Consider the following 20807-nt stretch of genomic DNA (forward strand, 5'->3'; position numbering starts at 1 on the left):
TGCCCGACATTTTTGGGCTGATGTTTAGACAAATAATGTATACAGAATGATCCTTTATTTAAATAATAATATTGAGATGTAGTATGATGGTCAATGAGGAGTCTATTAATACCGTGAAGATGGCTATAAAAGGCGGCGGGGTTGAACATTCTTGAAGGCGCAAACCTCCATCTTCGACTATAGAGAAGGGTTAGGCTAACCATTTATTATCCTATTTGAAAAAAATACTATGTAATATTAATATCTTTACAACACTATAAACAGATTAAAACCACCAAATATTTGTAAGTAATTATACAGTTGGTATTTTTTTTCAGTAGGATTTCATATAGTTCAAACGATTACTGTCAGGTTGTTAAATTGTTTTTTTTTAACAAGGTCCTAAACTAATATTTGATTTATTGTGTGGTTTCAAATGAGATACTAATCACGCGAAAGTGATTTTTTTCAAGCAATATACTGATTAAGTTCCAACAAGAAAGACTATAATATAAGTTCTTTATAGTTTACTAATTGCATTTTAATGCAGAAGAAGGGTGCAAAAAATTACATGTAGTTATCCCTTAGAAATCGTTCCCATTATCAATTATAATAATTATAATTTTCATTTTCAGTTTTTGTTTGGTTAATTATGGCCCTGTATGTTTCGCTCAAATTTTATCCTGTATTTGCTGTAATAAGATGCAGAAGAACTATAATCGAACCATTGATTGGCTTGTTCTACACTGCATTCATGTAAGTATGTTATATTTTTGAAGAGTGAACACTTAATTTCAAGTCGCCTTTGCTATGTAAAAATAAATTCTGAATTTAGAATGGTTGCAATTCCAAGAAAACAAACACAGCCGTTCACTGAACTCTGTTGTTTTGTTTAAACATCGGTGTCAATGTAATGGAATTTGATGCGACTGTTATACAAGTGAGAGGTTTAGCCAGCTATAAAACAGGTTTAATCCATAATTTTCTACATCAGAAAATGCATGTATCAAGAAAGGATTATGACAGTTGTTATTCATTCGTCTGATGTGTTTGAGCTTTTGATTTTGCCATTTAATGAGTGATTTTCCGCTTTGCATTTTCCTGGGAGATCAGTATTTTTGTGATTCTACATTTTTCTAAAATAAATCCTTATGTTTACCATGTACAAGATTTTAGGACTTCAAATACAAACTTTAGGATAAAACCCAATTTTCGGCCATTTATTTCCGTACTAAGCAAATTAAATGAATTTATATCATAAAATCAAACATCCCACTAACATGTTTAAATCTACCACATTCCGTATGCATATGCCTGTCACAAGTCAGAATCCTGTAATCAGTGGTTGTCGTTTGTTGCCGTGTTACATAATTGTTTTCCTTCATATTTTGTACATTAATCATGCCGATATTTTCTCGTTTGAACTATTTAAGATTCGTTTTTAGGGGCCTTTTATAGCTGACTATGCGGTATGGGGTTTGCTCATTTTTGAAGGCCGTATGGTGACTATTATTTGCTACTTTTTCTGTCATTTAGTCTCTTGTGAAGAGTTGTCTCATGGGCAATCATACAATATCTTCTTTTTTTATATAATACAAACTTTCGGGTCAAATTTTCTTGGTTTTAACACTTATTTTTTGCCACGGGGTAATGCTTTTATCAAAGCAATGATCAAGTTGCTTGTAATTCTACCTAAATCAAAATGTAAAAGGGATATACTACATGTATTAACAGGCTGTACCTTAAATGTATAGAAGAAAATCATATAACAAATCTAGTGGAACAAATTGTCATATCTTTGAATTGACAAATTGTTCTGCATTCCGACTTTACAAATCTACGAGATAGTAAGCAAATTTACATAGTTTCAGTTTTGTTACATCGTTAATATGTGACTACAATTTTAAATTTAAGTCAGCAAGTTGAAAATGTCAAAGTCCATAATGACATAACTTTCACAGGTGGGTGTTGCTCCTGCTTCAGTTATAATTGTCATTCTTAGTGCTGTTTTTAATTTCTCATCTCAGCAACAGTTTTGTACAAGTTCTTCAGGCAAAACGTGCCTTATTTTCAAAGTTTCAAAACATACAATTTACGTTGGCCGATGGTTTACGAATTTGGCAATGTCTTAGGGTTAGATTATAGTCAATTAATAATCTGTCATTGTGTGATCACTTATCAATGTATGTTCTATGATTAATACGTCAAGAGCACATAAGATCACTTCGATTTTTTAGGGTTTCTTGTAGATTAGTCTTAATGTCTTATGTTATGTTTTTAGTGTATTGTTTGTCGTTTCGTCCTTTTTTTACCTGGGTGTTTTTAGTTTGTCTTTGGGTATCTTACACATAAAAAAATAGCCATAAACATGAAATAAAAGGAACATCAAACATAATAACTGGATTTGATTAAAATGACGATTATTGTTTTTTGCAGATTTTCATCCTTAATTTATCAGCTGGCCAATTCCTACATAGTAAGTTTATCTCTTAATAAAGGGTTTCCAATGATGGGTTGGATCAGGTACGTTGGTATGTATCTCAACCATAGGTGTGGGTTTGGAGGACTCACTGAATAAATATAATCATCACATTCATCGAGATGAATCAAAAAGAAAAATTAAAGGCAGTTATAGATATAGGGATAAATTGGAAATAAATCATTCCAAAGATGTAACATATTTTTCAAATTTTACTCAGACTTAAGATTTGTAATATAGATTGTCCTCTCTTATGTTTCTTCGTCTCTTTTTTTTTTGATAAAAAAATACGAAATGTTTTTGGAAGAACTATTGCATAATAAATTAAAAAGCTATTTTCTTAACCGTTGCATTACTACTGATATTGTATTGTCATGACGAAATTCTGTTAAATTGTCAACAGTTTGCTCCTTTCTTTTATCTTAAAGCACTAACTATTGTCTTGCAGAATAGATAGCAGTACTGGGATTTTACATTTAGCGCAATTGTGTTTGGTTGCAAAACCACAATATTGATTTGTTTTAACTTTTTTTTTCTAAAAATGCATGAATAAATTGATATTGATAATATAGTATCGTCTATGTTCTTTCAACAAAAACAGACAACACCGTGGCAAAAAAAAAAAGAAAAAGGTGAAAGGACAAACAACAATAAACAAAACATTCCATATTAACTAAGAGGCTGAGCAACACAAATCCCTTCAAAACGGGATGATATGAGTTCCTGCTCTACAAATGACACCCATCGTGTTCCTCAAGGAAGTGTGAAACGGACAATAAATCTTGCTGTCAAAAATGTCATACTTCGAAAAGAGAATACAGTATTGTGGTTATTTCATATGGATCATATACAGTCACAAACTAGTCAAAACATTTACTAAATTTTATCATCGGTATAAAGACATCATTCGTAAATATAGCTCAACATGCAGACTTCTAATACGTTCAGGTATTTCACATCCAATTTTTTATGGTAATATTCTTTATAAAGCACAAAGGTGTCAGTATTCACCTCAGAAACTTACAAAACCTTTGAATAGACTTATTAAGAAGGGATATAATTACGATACTGTTGTCAAGTCATTAAAGATTGCATATTTTGGCGTTAATATTGAGTCACTGATAAGGTCTTTGCATCGGAACTAAACACATCTATTCTAAAAACAGTTGTTGGCATGACACGGGTTATGTTCTTCTCATATATGTTATGATGGTATGATACTAAACCCCTAACGGGAAGGATTGTGCCTGATGTTCATATGATGAAATCATAATCTTTCAGTCAGTTTAGTTGAAGTCTGGAGCTGGCATGTCAGTTAACTGCTAGTAGTCTGTTGTTATTTATGTATTATTGTCATTTTTTTTATTTTCTTTGGTTACATCTTCTGACATCAGACTCGGATTTCTCTTGAACTGAATTTTAATGTGCGTATTGTTATGCGTTTACTTTACTACATTGGTTAGAGGTATAGGGGAGGGTTGAGATCTCACAAACATGTTTAACCCCGCCGCATTTTTGCGCCTGTCCCAAGTCAGGAGCCTCTGGCCTTTGTTAGTCTTGTATTATTTTAATTTTAGTTTCTTGTGTACAATTTGGAAATTAGTATGGCGTTCATTATCACTGGACTAGTATATATTTGTTTAGGGGCCAGCTGAAGGACGCCTCCGGGTGCGGGAATTTCTCGCTTCATTGAAGACCTGTTGGTGACCCTCTGCTGTTGTTTTTTATTTGGGCGGGTTATTGTCTCTTTGACACATTCCCCATTTCCATTTTCAATTTTATATGTGATACAGATAATCCATAACGGTCAACCAAACCATGAAGCCATCCGTAAAATGTTCCAAGGAATTTCTTCAATTTATCAACTTATATTACTAGATGATATAGCTCTATTATAATCAGTAACTGTCCAAGCACTTGAGCATCGTATCCGTATGCAGGCGCTGCTAAAATGGTGAAGCAAGGAAATGAAAAATTCACACAATTGAAAAATAAAAATTATTAATTTTAGTTCTTAACTGACTTAACTTATCATTTCTTATTTCTGTATGCAAGTCAAACTATGAGACAAAATTTACTTTATTTTAATTTCATTAAAGTGCATAACAAGATTTTTTTTAGGTAGACAAAATTGACCCTTAAACGATCGTATTGAATTTTGATGTCCAAAAGTAGACAGATCGGACATATTTTGACTTCGTTTACTTGCTTCTTTTGTTTGGAATCAATCGTCATTGTAGATCTAGAATGGTTTATAAGATAAGGATCAATTTTACCTGGCTTAGCCGTGCGTTAAATGTATTTCGAAATTTCCTCTTCAAAAACTACTTGTTTAATGAAATGAAATGTCTAATTTGTAAACCTGCACTTTTTATCTCTGAAATAGTCTATTAAAAATAGATTATCTATTCTCTTATTGGAAAACTTTGTACAAAAAAGAAGTGGCATTGTTACTTTTACATACTATTAGTTTAATTGACAAAAAAAAATTAGTATGGGTTCGTCCAGTGTGTATTTTTAGGTCATTTAAGTGTATGTACACATTGATTCATGTTCTGATTGAATAAAAAAAATATGTATACAAAAAAGAAGGTAAAACTATAATAACTTAATCTAATTAAATTGCGTAATGCTCAATAAAAAAATGTTCAGTCCTAATCTTAATAAGTAAAAGGAATAAGCTGGGAAAGATTTACATGACAGGTATTTTAAGTTCATTGTTTATATTAGGCAAACACAAATTATAATTTGACAACCAAAAGTTTTGCAACAACTTCAAAGAAATCTCGTTCTGTATTGATATAGGTTTCATATCCTTCATTTGTGTAATTAAGGCAATAGAAACATTAGGCATCTAAATTCTACAAAATAATTCATATGGAAAATTCGCCCTTTTTAATCATGTATTGCTTCACAAATAATACATAAAACAAAGAAAAATCTGTTCATAAAACATTGCAAACAAAATCATGTTCATTGGTACTGTGGTATTTTTTGATTAAGTAGGTTCAAATGAACCGTGAAATAGCAAACATCTAATTCCTCAACAATTTATTTTCATACACTATATGATAGAATAGATGCAATCAACATAGTCACCAAATCTTGAACTATTGATATGAATAGCGTAAAGTAAAATTAAAGGATACTATCAACCTGACTTAAGCAATGTTGTATTTGTAATTCTGATCGGATATTGTTAAATATATTATCGTTTGTAGATGTAATTTTTTTCAAAAATTCTATTCGTATGTAAAAGTAAAGATAAGTAATCACCCAGTTCATTTATAAGATTTTAATTTAAAGCAACTGTATGTACACGATTTATTTGTTTTACAATTTGATTTAGAAGAATTTTCGTTTGATCAATTATTTCTACGATGGTCCTTACCAAAACCTATCTGCGAAAGGGATTGGGTATAACTTATGCGTTTTGTCCAACCTACCTCCAGTTGCATTTTAAAATCATGTTCAAAATCATGAATGGGAAATAACAGAAATCTAAAATTTTTAATTTATATTACTTAAGAGATACACCACAAATACATGTTTACTCATACTAAATAAATGTCTTATTACTGAATAATCTTAAAAGAAGTCAAATCATCAAGACTTTCAAACTAAATTCTCTTTTTTTCTGTAAAGTGTTCTGGTTTTATTTTTCATGAAGTCTTAGTTATTGGAAGAGTATCCAGAAGTTTGATTAATACATTTTATTCATTTTAAGTCTTATTCCAAATAGAATCATTGTTAACGTCTTACAAAAACAAACATGTTTAGTGTGGCATGTTACACGTTTTCATATAACTACGTCTGTTCGGTATTCAAACTCAAGAATTAGAATTTTATTATATTTAATGATTGCAAAATTATAAATGTTTTACTTAAGCTCAATCAGTTTATCACAGTGTTATTATTTTTTTCTTCTTTTAGATTAGAAAAGTAGATGCTTACGTTTTAGTTTATATACCCACATCATTATGTTATGTGATCTTGATTGGATATTTTCTGTACACGTTAGCTCGTCATATTTATAGTTTTGTTAGACGTCTAAAGCAGGATACAAATAATGAGGTAAATAAATATTTATTGTAGATTAGCAAAACACACAATATTTGAATGTCATCCTTTCGTGAAGATAATTAAAAATTGAAAACAACTTTAAATGAATTGTTCTATATCAACATTTTAAATGACAATGGTCAATTTACGTTTCGGTCTCGTTTCTTATTCAAGGACTGACCACATCAACAAAATATATATTGATTCACTTTTGCCATTTTTTTCCACCTGTAACGTTATTATGTTCAGGATGTCATATGGAAATAAAAAGGTATGCAATCATTGTCATTTAGATAACTCTCCACCAGAGACAAATTACGTAGAAGTTAACAACTATAGGTCACCGTACGACTTTTAGCATTGAGCTAATGTCATTACCAATAGTAAGCTATAAAAGATCACAAAATGACAAATGTAAAGCAATTCAAACGATAAATCTAACTGCTTGATTAATGTACAAAACTATAAACAAAAAATAAGTATGATATATACAGCAACAAACGACAACTTTTGTGTACGTTTGTGCGTAACAACACTGACATTACACATATATTCTGAGTAACCATTTCTTTCAGAGTCATAAGCAACTACTTTCTATGACTGCATTAAACTTTTTGTATTTTATATTACCATTTCAGAAATGGTAATTTCACGTTTCTGTGTTTTAACAGTTCTTTTCATTATATCAGGGCTCAACACCATGCTCAAGTCAGCTGCAATATAATTATGTAAAATGGCTTTTGAAAAAAACAGAACGCAACACTGAAACAGATACCGGTCTGACACGGTAAGAATCTGAATTTCATCAACGACTAAAACTGTGCCACATGTGGTCCGAGACCACAATTGTCGTCCTTTGATTTTCGTTGTTCACGAATATAGTCCCTAGTGTTGAAAGTGGGTTATTTGCCATTAATTTTTATACCCCTTCCAAATTTATTTCTCCATGTTAAATGCCTAAAATTGCAAGAAGGTGGGTGAAATTACACTGTAAAAAACTTTGGGTCCCGAATTTTAAAGGAAAGTAACATGTTATGTCTCTTTTGGATAAAACAGAGTTCATATCTGGTAGCCAGTACGTAAATAAAACAAAATATCTATAATTTTTTTATATCTCCTCAAAAGAGGCATTGTTTGTAAAACATCTGCTAGTATATTTAAACAGTGCAACCTGAAGTGTTTTTTTCTATAATTTTTTAAAAATATTCACAAGTAAAAGACTTAAGACGATTACATTCTTTATTTTGCAATTGCATCTGCCTATTTTCGAAAACCAACTGCTATTCCTTAGATGCCTTTTAGTTATTTTTGTTGATGGCTTGCTGTTTCTTTGACCTGTTACTTAATATCCTTATATCATTATGGAATTATGACAAGATACGTATTTCAATATGAGAAGTTACATTTTAATTTATGATTATAATTTATGCGTACAAAAAATACTACATCTATTGCTTAAACACTTAAAAAAAAAAAAAAAAAAAATACCAATTCAAATTCATAACGTTAAAACGTCCATTAAAACTGACAAAATCTAATATGTAAAGCTTTAAATGGGCTTAACAAGACTAGCAAAAATGTATTCCCTCAACGACATATCATCAGACTTGATTAAATAACAGCTCTAATGAGTTTATTAACTTAATTAGGCCAGATGCTATCAGATGCATGAACAAACTGGTTTCTAGATATTTCAAACCTACCCATTTAAATATTATTGAATGGAGTAACATATATATATCATTCAACAAAAGTCAGTAATTGAAAAGCATAATAATTCAGGCGTACTGCCTTGACTGAAAAAAAATTCACATATATTAGTACCGTTATACTATCTTGTGTCTTATTGTGTAAATTGTCAAAAACAGGAGTAACACCGTTAAAAATGTCCACTAAAAATGTAAAAATATAAGAAATTTTTGAAGTCAAAATGTTCAGTAAAGTAGTACTATTTATAAGTTGAATGTACAATTTTCATTTAAAGGATAAATAAATAATGCTATTATTTAAAAAATCGGTTTTCTGGGCATTTCTCGACCTATTTTTACATCTCTTGTGTGAAAAATTGTGATTATTCCATGAAAGCAAACATTTGTTTTGGATTAGTATTCAAACACCTTAATTCCAGTACTATCAATGTTCTTGTCTAGGGTCAATGTTAACGATGTTTCTTTTTGTGTAGGTCAATCCAGGCTTGCAGTAAAAATATAAAGAACAAAATTGGTGTGAGTTCACCTCTACATGCCTCACCTAGAGTGATTGCAACATTTTTTGTAGCAGCAATTGCTTTATTTCAGGTAAATTCATTTGATTTACTTCCAATTATTGTATTGATCGTAATGTTAACAGTACAACAAAAAGCAAAAATAGCAAGTGATTTATAACTTGCTATGATATTTAGGTTTTATCGACGTCCTACAGTGACCTAAAGTTCCTAACGTCTGGTTGCTTGGTGAGAGTTGTCTTATTGGAAATTATACCATATACTATTTATATTTTTTGTATTGTTGCTTGCACTGTGTGGATTCAGTAGAATATATCCTCGTTTTGTTTGTGAGAGAGTTGTTTTTTTATAGCTAACAAGGGGTTATGGGTTTTGGTCATTGATGCAGGCCGTACTGTGAACTGTAGTTGATTACTTATACGTATATTATAAGTTTCATTGATTAACACTTCGATATCATATACTCCCCTTTCCTTGTTTTGTTCAATAATGACTCATGAGTAATGATTAGCAATTATTCTCATTAACTCATTTTGTATTATGTTAAATAAACCTGTTCCTTTGGCCTTTGGTTAAAGTATTATGTTCGTCCTTCTTTGTCTTATGATATTAATTACTTATGTGATATCTTCTTACGTATTCTTATTTAATTTGAAAATACCTAATGGTTTTGATTGATAACGTAGTTTAACAGGAAAACAAACTTATGATATTGATTATTGAAAGGGGTTACATGTTAAGGTAAAATAGAAACACGTAGTTTTGCATTGCACTAGAGAAGTCCCTTTGATGGGATGTTACTCGTGACAAATCAAGGCTACGGTAGTAAACTGATGCTCAACTCTCATTATAAAAAAATAAGATACAAAAAGAAACAAAACCCTAAGGAAATTGCAGGAACTCCAACAGGATCGAAACCGTATAAGATTTAGAATAAACTCATCATAGATACCAGGAAAAAAATTATTATTTACGCCAGACGCGTGATTCGTCTACAAAAGACTCATAAGTGACGCTCGAATCAAAAATGATATAAAAGGCCAAATAAAGTACGAAGTTGAAGAGCATTGAGGACCAAACATTCCTAAAAGTTTTGCCAAATACAGCTAAGGTAATCTATTCCTGAGGTTGAAAAAACTTAGTTTTTCAAAAATCAAAGTCTTGTTAACAGTTAATTTATAATCATGGACATATTAATGATAACAGAAGTGCTGACTACTGGGCTGGTGATACCCTCGGTGAAATAAATCTCCACCAGCAGTGGCATCGACCCAGTGGTTGCAAATAAGCTCATGATAGATACCAAAAATAAGATTTAATATTTACGCCATAAATAAGCATTACCCTGTTAATAAAATCCATATAGTGTGAACGATGCAGAGACACTAGGTTCGTTATATATGACGTAATGTTTTTATATAAATTGATGGATAATTGTAATATATTTTAAATGTTGTTTTAGGTTGGCATGGATTTACTCACTGGTTATATCTTCTTGAAACCCGGACTTCTGTTTACCACATTCTTCAAATTAAAATTCTTCAACACATCTGGAGAAGCATTTTTACCTGATATTGAAACGTTTTTTACTGTTGCAGATGGTATATATATTTTTTTCTTCTAATTCTTCTTACACATTAATCCTTTTCCTGACATGTGATTTATTTTCATTTAATCAACTAGTGGTGTTAAATATCAATTCTTTATTCGATTATGACTTCGATTTTTTTTTTTTGCATTCTTCTGAATTTCCTATTGTGACGGCATGAAAATAGGCTACCATGCATGGTGACGTCACAAAGAACATTAATCCTTTTCCTGACATGTGATTTATTTTCATTTAATCAACTAGTGGTGTTAAATATTAATTCTTTATTCGATTATGACTTCGATTTTTTTTTTTTTGCATTCTTCTGAATTTCCTATTGTGACGGCATGAAAATAGGCTACCATGCATGGTGACGTCACAAAGAACACTTTTGTTTGCAAATCATTTAGTTTGCCTGCATATTGTTTTATCAAATCTTTAGAGAAACAGATTTCACAACCATATCTTGTGTAAAATCACAAAAACATTGAACTCCGAGGACAATTCAAACGAAAAATACCTCATCAAATACCATCATCCCGACAGCTCAATCGAATCGACAACAACTGTCACATTCCTCAACTGGTACAGGCATTGTATCGTGTTGAACCCCTTAAAGATAAAAAGCAACGATATAGTGTACCTTCAAATCTATGTCATGAATCCAACCAGATCAACTGTTAAAATGTATATTACGGACCGAAATATTTTTTCACAGATTTTTTATTTGTTATATTTCAAACATTCTCTTTTTAGCTGGTTTTTACACATCAATCTCCCTGTCCAGCATATTCATGGTTGTTTATGTCATTGTTATCTACATCAGTTATCGGAAGGATCTAGAAAAGATGCAAAGAGGAGACTACTCATTCCTGCCAATGAAACTCAGAAAGAGCCTAAATGACAACCTAATTGTAAGTGCAATAATCATGACACAATAAAGGGTTCTTGTTGAAATATTTACAACATGAATAGGTTCAATGTAATTAAGATAAAATTGAGAATGAAAATGGGGAATGTGTCAAAGAGACAACAACCCGACCATAGATATATAAGACAACAGCAGAAGGTCACCAACAGGTCTGCGATGCACATGGAAATTCCCACACCCGGAGGCGTTCTTCATCTGGCCCCTAAACAAATATATATACTAGTTCAGTGATAATGAACGCCATACTAAACTCCAAATTGTACACAAGAAACTAAAATTAAAAATCATACAAGACTAACAAAGGCCAGAGGCTCCTGACTAGTACAGGCGCAAAAATGCGGCGGGGTTAAACATGTTTATGAGATCTCCACCCTCCCCCTATACCTCTAGCCAATGCAGAAATATAAACGCATAACAATTCGCACATTAAAATTCAGTTCAAGAGAAGTCCGAGTCTGATGTCAGAAGATGTAACCAAAGAAAATAAACAAAATGACAATAATACATAAATAACAACAGACTCCTAGTAGTTAACTGACATACCAGCTCCAGACTTCAATTAAACTGATTGAAAGATTATGTCTTCATCATATGAATATCAGGCACAATCATTCCTGTTAGGGGTTTAGTATCATACCATCATAACATATATGAGAAGAACATAACCGTGTCATGCCAACAACTAGTTTTCAAATAAATGTGTTTAGTTCCGATGGAAAGACCCTATAAGTGAATCAATATTAATGCAAGAAAACCTACATATTTATTAACAATTGTCTATCGTTGAATATCGGATATTTGGATATTTCAGAATTCTTTATTTCATTGTGGAATTTATATTATATAATACATTTATTATCTCTAAAAACATAATAAAAACAAAGCTTTAACTTTGAAAATTCCTTGTGTATGACATATTACCCTTGTTTTCAGTCATTAAACTAATAACCATTGTCCAGAGGTGACATTTCACTCATCACTAGTACATTTCAAGTGACACTTGACTTCCAATCCTTGATTGCACTTAAATGTTGTTGATTTTATGTGTTACATTTTGGTTGTAATGCTCATATGTTTTATTGGCTGGAAAAAGTCATTCTTATGATGTGCTGTTACAATTGTGTTATAGATTAATTGGAGGTTTGAGAGCTTAAAATCATTTTGAACCCCTGTACATTACTATGTGCCGGTCCAAAACTGAAACAAATAGTTTAGTGCTTGTGGCGGTAGATGTCATGTCATGTTAGTTTTTCGTTTATTCGTAATGTTTTGTTATAAACCAAGTTGTTTGTTTTATCATTTAAATTGTTTCATATTTTGCCATGTCGGTGCCTTTTTTATCGGACTTTACTGTATGTGATTTCTCATTATTGACTATAAAATCAACAGTGGTATACCGCTGTTCAAAAGTCATAAATCTATGGAGAGAAAACCAAACCAGGTTTCAAACTCAATTCCGGGAAACACACCTACTTTAAGAGGAAAACAATGAAACAACCGACGTGCACTTGAGACAGGTGCAAAAGATGCGGCGGTGTTAAACATGTTTTGTTTAAGATCTCAATCCTCCCCCTTTTCCTCTAGCCAATGTTAAAAAAACACACTACAATGCGCACAGTAAAACTCAGCTTAAAAGAAGTCCGAGTCCGATGTCAGAATAGGTAGCAAAAGAAACAAAACTAAATGACAATGATGCATAAATTAACCAAGGACTACTAGCAAAAATGGGAGGCTATTGACAACAGAAGAAGAGCAGAAAGCCAGATGGGCAGAACACTTTAAAGAAGTACTCAACAGACCAGCTCCAGATGAAGAAGCAATTATAATTGAGGCACTTCAAGATTTGGAAATAAATACCAACTTACCAGAAAGACAGGAAATAAGAACAGCAATAAAAGCATTAAAAAATGGAAAATCACCAGGGCAGGACAATCTAAATGCAGAACTTTTCAAAGTCGACCCAGAACTTTCAGGTGAAATTCTTCAATCTCTATTTACTTCAATATGGGAAGGAAAAATTATACCTGAGGATTGGACAAAAGGCATAATAATAAAGTTAGCCAAGAAAGGAGCTCTAAGTGATTGTAACAACTGGCGAGGTATAACTCTATTGTCAATCCCAAGTAATATCATGGCCAAAATTATTATCCAAAGAATAATAGATGAAGTTGATAAACAGCTAAGAGAGGAGCAAGCAGGATTCCGTAAAGGTAGAGGGTGCATCGATCAAATCTTTGCTTTACGTAACATAATCGAACAATGTACAGAATGGCAAAGACAGCTCTACATCAACTTTGTGGATTTTCAGAAGGCTTTTGACAGTATCAACAGAAAGACCTTGTGGCGAATACTCAGATCATATGGAATTCCAAAAGAAATAATTGAGATCATAAAACGTTTCTACAACAATTTCACTTGCATTGAGGGCAAAGCAACATCTGGTTTGAGGTAAAAACAGGAGTTAGGCAAGGATGTGTGATGTCTGCTCTTCTTTTCAATGTCGTCATTGACTGGGTGATGAGAAAAACAACAGACGATGCTCCAAGAGGAATAAGATTGAACCTTTCAGCAACACTAGAAGATCTTGATTTTGCTGATGATCTTGCTCTTTTATCTCATACCCACCCCCGTTTACAAGTGAAGACAAACCGCCTTAATACTTTTGCTAGTCAAGTTGGACTTAAAATCAGCCAAACCAAAACTGAAGTCATGACGCTAAACATCAATAACCCAACTCCTATCCTAGTAGATGGAAAAGATCTCCCCATCACAGAAACATTTACATATCTAGGAAGTACAATAAGAAACGATGGAGGTGCAGGAAATGACATAATGAACAGATTGAACAAAGCCAGGAATATATTTATATCACTTAGCAATGTATGGAAATCATCACAGTATAGTAAGAAGACCAAACTAAAACTGTACCAGAGTTGTGTACTATCTACTCTGTTATACGGATCAGAATGCTCGAGGATGACAGAAGTCGATATTAACAAACTGTCAGTTTTCCATTCCAAAAGCTTAAGGAGAATCCTGCGCATTTTCTGGCAAAACAAAATATCTAATGAAGATCTTCTAAACCAGTGTCAGCAAGATAGCGTGGGTACAATATTAGTGAGAAGGCGTTGGAAATGGATTGGGTATGTGAGATTAGAAGAGATAGTAATTCCATCACTAGAACAGCATTACATTGGACTCCAGAAGGAAGGCTTAAGCGAGGAAGATCACAAAACACATGGAGACGTACTGTAGAAGGAGAACTGAAGACCATGAACAAAACATGGGGAACAGTAGAAAAGATGGCCAAAGACAGACAGAAATGGAGAACCTTTGTTGCTGCCCTACATGCCGATGGCATACCGGGCAGTAAGTAAGTAAGTAACTAGCAGTTACTGACGTGCCAGCTTTAGACCTCAATTCAACTGATTGAAAGATTATGTCTTTATCATATAAATATTAAACACAATTCCTCTCGTTAGGATTTTAGTATCATACCATCATAAAATGCATGAGAAGAACATAACCCGTATCATGCCAACAACTGGTCTTAGAATACATTTGTCTTTTTGATGCAAAGAACCTATAAGTGAATCAATATGTCAATGTTGTGCTTTGTAAAGAATATAACCTTTAAAGATAGGTTGCGAAATACCTGAAAGTAGATGATTTATATTTAAAATTGATGTCCTTGTACCGATGATAAAATGCAGTAAATGTTTGACTAGTTTGTAATATCAAAATCGTGGTGTAACAATTTGTCGGTAATAGATATATTTCTTTCGCTAAAATCTAATTGATTTACTAGTTACAATATATGGGCTGTGCTTTAAACGTTATTGGGAAGTGCTAGTTTGAGATTGATAAAAAGAACTTAACTGTCTATTGTGTTTAAAACACATCGGATTTCATACTCTTAATTATGTATCTTTTTCTTTGTAGGCATCAAGTTTACGATATTCTGGGGCACAAATTGCATTCCTTATATGGTGTAAGTTAACGTAATAATGAAATATAGTCAAAGCGAAATACTTTCAACAGCATCATATAAAGCAACAAAACCATCAAACTTACAAACTGCATGTCTGACACCCCTGGAATGGAACATTTTAGCCATGGCGTTGCCGGTCTATTATCGATTTAAGAGTTGTAATGTCCATCTGATATCTTCCGACGCTCATGTGACATATGCGTTACAGTGTTATTTTCGTTGTATGTTGGGTATTTCAATAGTTCCTAATCGAGATATCAGATATCGAGTTTTAACAAGCCAGTCTGACTCTATCTCCGCTCTATGATCTTGGATAAACCCTGTGAAAAACTGTTTTCTGCTCTTTGGTCGTGTTGTTAACTTTTTCATCCATTTCCATTTCAACTCTAAAATTTATTGTATATGAACCTTGTTGTCATACTTTAACATAATACTCAGTGATAATCAACAATGTAGCAGTGTGAGAGTGTAATTTATCTTAGGTCCACTCTTATTTAAGTTCAAACCATATTTAGTAAAAAATTATTCAGTTGTGCAACAAGCAAAGTCTTTTCAAACACTTTCCACATATCATAACAAATATTAAACGATCACATGATATGCCATATATGAAAAATAAAAATCACAAAAATAATGAACTCCGAGAAAAAATTCTACACGGAAAGTCCCAAATCAAATGACGAGATCAAATGATTAAACACATCAAACGAATGGACAACAACTGTCATTTTCCTGACTTGATACAGACATTTTTAAATGTACAAAATGGTGGATTGAACCTGGTGTTATAGCGCTAAACCTCTCACTTTTAAGTACATATTAAAACAAGTAATAGCCTTTCAAAAAGGGCTAGTCGACTCTTAGCTGATGAAAATGGAAAGTGCTTTCGCTTTGTAGATTAATTCATTTACTAGAATAGCCACGTGCATCAATCAACAAATTTTACCACACACGTTAGGTCCGTTATGAAGTAGTATGTATCGTTTAACGTTGTTGTTCACGAAACTCCAGAAGATTCGACTATTTATAGATAAAAGTTACCTGTGTACCAATATCATGAATATGCATGATTAATGACCAGGCAAAATCTAATTGCTAAATAAGGGAGGACAAATCCGACTCTACGGGATTGAAGGACATTTACTAGGTTTGAATTGTCCTAACCAATCAATAAACTTTGATTGTTCACGTCTCGTAATATCTTCCAATCAGTTAGCAAGAAAAATTCACGCACTAACTGTCCATCGTTCAATTCTTAATCTCGACTCATAGGAGTCGATAACAAAACTTTTTATTTCATTTCAGGTTACATATTGATAATACTGATGTTATGGGTAGTATGCTTTATGATTGCCTACATTATAATTTTGCCTTTAGCTGGAAAGGTTCCATTTTTATTTTTTGAGCCAGTTCTTGTTATTCTGTGAGTATAAATTGGTATGAATAAGTTTCAATTTTTTTCCTTTTTATCAAAGATATTGGAAGATGTGGTATGAGTGTCAATGAAAATTACTAGTGTAAAACCATTCAAACGGGAAAACCAACGATCTTATATATATAAAAAACGAGAAACGAGAAACTCTTATGAACCACATAAACAGACGACAACTACTGAAAATCAGATTCCTGACTTTGGACAGGTGCACACAATTGCAGCGGGATTAAACGTTTTAATGATACCAAACCTCTACCTTTTCTCCTTTTCTGAAACAATATTATTACATCACAACATAGAAAGACGTACTATAACATATCAATAGACAACTTTCGAGTTCATTCGTCACCGGAAAAAACTCGTCAATTATGCGCGCCTTTATGACGTCATTTACCAGATAGAGGTGATCGCCTGTATCCCTGCACTATAAACGTTCATCAAGCGTCTTAGTGATCGTCATTGAGCAGGATAAACTAGAAATAATGTTTGTTTTGTAAGTACTTAATCACAATTTCTTAATGACAGCAGTGCTTATTGTCAATTATGAGAATTTATTTTGCCGAATAATTCGTGCAATAAAGTATTATAGTTTTCCAACCACTCGCTCAACATTAGAACGGAAGTGACGATGCCCCTGAACGCACGAATGATGTTCACTAAAACCATAGTTTTTGACGGAAATGCATCGAACTCTAAAGTTGTCTATTGAAATGGCTAACTCAATCAAACACAAATAAACACACAATGAACGAATAAATTTAATCTGTGATACAATGTATATACATAGTTAATAAAAATAAGGGATGAATAGTTTAAGTGAAAGTATAAAAACCCTGATACAACCGCTGTGAAATGTTAAGCAATATTAGAAAACATCAACTTTGAAAAAAATTACGTCATAAAATACACAGGTAAATGAAAATAATATGTGGCTATGACGATTGTATCGAAAGTTAAAAATTGTGATCAATGAATATTTCATATTCTTTGTAGTCAGGATGGTAGATCAGGTAAAGGAAACAGTTTCTAGTTTTTCCGTTTCGGGGATACAACTCCCCCCGCATAGTAGTCTGACTATGTTGGATGTTTAAATGCGTTCGTTGGAATGGTGGAATTGAGTCTTAGATAGGGGAAAATATATTTCAAGAAACCATGTAAAAAATATTTGCGGGGTCCATTGATAGCCTATTGTAAGATGATTGTTGTCCTTTACCAAACTAAACATTATGTGCATGTGGAAGTCTAAATCTTTAGATCTTTAACCCCGGTCAATACACGACTACTTAACCTGACCGTTTTATTAATTTCCAATTTGTTCTCGTGCTAAAAAGGCATGACAAAAAAGTAAATAACAAAAATAACAAACTCCAACGAAGGCGCACTTGAGGTGTTGTTCCTAATTGTTGATGTACATTCAAAAGTTATTTAGAATCTAAAGATACTTGCTTAATTTGGTATTGAACATATATATCAGGTTTAGATCAATATCTAATTAAATGGTTTATAAAAGAAGAAAAACAATCTACACAAATTCAAACGTATGTCAACAAGGATTTTTAAACTCCATACATGTAAGGAGACAAGACGAATGAAACTTGCCATTTCCATTGAGAGATTTTCTGTTGGCTGTAGTGAGAAAAATTATTAAAATAAAACCCAATCAAAGCGAAAAAGTATCCTCGTTTGCAATTACTTATTACAGATTGATATTAATTAAATCAGGTGAATTACTGTGATGACGATTTAGGATTACCCTGTTTCTGGCTTTACTCGAATGGTCTATCTTTATAAGAACGATAACTATTTTGGTTGGATAAATCAATTTATAAACCTGTTATCATGAGGAAAAATATGAAAGTTATGACCATTTTTTCCTGTACTGGTTACTGTTATGCACTCTTAATAATCAATTTCCACATACAAAAATGCCTGTTCGTAATTTTTGCTATTTGACTTTTTAAGGTATTCACTTTTCTAATCGTTTTTTATAAGAAAAAAACACCAAATTAAGATGACAATATTTATTATCCTCCATAGCAGCTAAGCTCGTAGCATAAAGTAATTAAAAGGCAAGTATTTTTTCAATAACAACGCGTCGAAAGACACTCAAGGCAATGCTTCTTTTTTCTCTTTTTTAAAATTATAACTTGCACCTTCATTAATATTTTATATTTTTCCTAAATGATTTTCTGTGCTGTCTGATAAAATGATAGTAAAGTGTTGACTTCCAAACTGGGTCGTGTTTTTCTTTCCATAACTTAATTTATCGTTGATAGAATTACTAAACTGTTCACGTTTTCGTCTATTATCCGGATATAAACTTTATCAAAATTGCAAAGACCAAGTTCAGCCACACCCGCCTATACGACGGCATGTTTTAAAATGTTATCCGATGTTACTGGCAACAAAGTTAACTGACAAACGTTTAAAACAAGCACTACAGTATTTAAAATTTAGGATTACATACCAAAAGTTATGGGAACAATTGAATTATAATGCCTTTTTATCTACTGTGTCTTTTGTCATTTTGTAGACCGTTGATGACGATGAATTTCGGCTTCAAGAAACTGCAAGTGTTTTTATCAGGGAAATTCTTCCAACAAGACTTTGCTGTTGTTATGCCTACAGGACTAAAAACTCAGAAAGCTCTTGCATTAGACAATTTGTAAATGTTTCCTTTATTTAATTTTATGTGTTCGTAACTGAAATAAATAAGTGATAAAACTTATAAGTCACGAACTGATAATGCAATAGGAAGAACAATCAAAACACAAAAAAAAAAACCATTCGATAAACAAAACAAACATGATTATGTTTTTTTTCTTCAGTTTTTAAATCTCTAAAAATGATTCAAATAGCATCATCATTTATTCAAATATTTTTGGACCATTTCTGTTCTGTGTTGTATTTTTCTAAACAGTAAAATTTTGTGTTTTCCTATGAACTATATGATAATTATATGATTTATAGGAAAATATGTGTGTATATTACAAGAAATCACAATATTCCTCTTGGTATATAGTATAAACGTTATTAATATTAATATTATCTTATTGGTACTATGAACTTGTACTCTTTCTATCTTCTATCGCTATCATCTATCTAATATTTGTTCATTTGTATTCATTTGTAGGAAAATGTTCAACATATTGTCTTTCTTCATGTTTTTCTTTCACGTCATCATTGGATTTATCAGTTGTTTGAATAGAATTTTGATTGGTCTTTTAATCGGTCTGGTATCACTAGCCAGGATAGATAAATGCATGCTTCCAAACGGTTTTGAGAAGTTTGACAAAGGTAATTCACTTACTATCATATTTTATTAACCAGTTTAATGCAATATGCATGAATCTGTCACTTTATCACAAAAGCAAAACTGGACTATTACAAATTAACAGGGAATTAAGACAGGCATATTGCGAAAACAACATGCAGGGTCAATATGAATAATCAAGGCCATTACACATTTTTCAGTTGTTATCAATTTAAATACATTTCTGGGGGAAAAGAAACATCATGTAATTAAAAGTTCCCAAAAAATCATGACTTACAAATGTACCTTATTTGACCCAGTTTTCAAGTTAATAATTACATTATAAATTCCATGCTGTCTACCAATTTGTTTAATTTTGAGTTTTGAAATCCAGAATGAAATCTTGTATTGTGTATGCCATAGATTGCTTTGAATAGGTCAAAAATTAAATTTTATTTACATTTACATACTTTTCACTCACATTACTTTACAAGTTACTTTTTTAAAATATTGAATTTTGGTAAAATTATATATATTCAATTTCTCCAAAAATAAACCTTATTTGGCTTGGTTTAATATGACACATTTGCGATTTGGTGAATGAAAGCGCTAAAATGGGTGTTTTCAAATTGACCCTGATATTTGTCCCCGGTCAGCAATAATGGCATCGCAGACTGTTGTGTTAGGCCATTATGCAAACGCCCATTCATTAAACCGTTCATCAAAATTAGCTCACATAAATAATTATTTACAGTACTACTAGTATTGACAAAAGACAAGCAAATTTTCAAACCTACGTTCATGTATATACATTATTTTGTTAAAATCAGAATTGACTATTACTACTTAATGTGAATTAAATGTA

General features: G+C 32.0%; 2 protein-coding genes across 5 annotated transcripts in view; both read left to right on the top strand.

Annotated features, from left to right (window-relative positions):
* LOC139510322 (stimulated by retinoic acid gene 6 protein-like) overlaps positions 1-20807 on the top strand; it is a 100727-nt gene that overhangs the window by 35405 nt on the left and 44515 nt on the right. The gene's annotated exons all lie outside the window — the stretch shown is intronic.
* The window catches only part of LOC139510323 (stimulated by retinoic acid gene 6 protein-like), a 40542-nt gene that overhangs the window by 18670 nt on the left and 1065 nt on the right, over positions 1-20807 (top strand). For 3 of the 4 annotated variants that reach the window (XM_071296839.1, XM_071296837.1, XM_071296840.1), the window contains exons 6-16: positions 615-735; positions 2416-2455; positions 6392-6532; positions 7210-7307; positions 8703-8817; positions 10207-10345; positions 11089-11246; positions 15206-15254; positions 16560-16677; positions 19223-19354; positions 19823-19986. In XM_071296839.1, the coding sequence (XP_071152940.1) occupies positions 615-735; positions 2416-2455; positions 6392-6532; positions 7210-7307; positions 8703-8817; positions 10207-10345; positions 11089-11246; positions 15206-15254; positions 16560-16677; positions 19223-19354; positions 19823-19986 (1275 nt within the window). The remainder of the gene's footprint in view (positions 1-614; positions 736-2415; positions 2456-6391; positions 6533-7209; positions 7308-8702; positions 8818-10206; positions 10346-11088; positions 11247-15205; positions 15255-16559; positions 16678-19222; positions 19355-19822; positions 19987-20807) is intronic. The other variant, XM_071296841.1, reaches the window with a different exon arrangement.

The sequence above is a fragment of the Mytilus edulis genome, chromosome 2 (assembly GCF_963676685.1).
Source record: "Mytilus edulis chromosome 2, xbMytEdul2.2, whole genome shotgun sequence".
In the NCBI taxonomy this organism is placed as follows: Eukaryota; Metazoa; Mollusca; class Bivalvia; order Mytilida; family Mytilidae; genus Mytilus; species Mytilus edulis.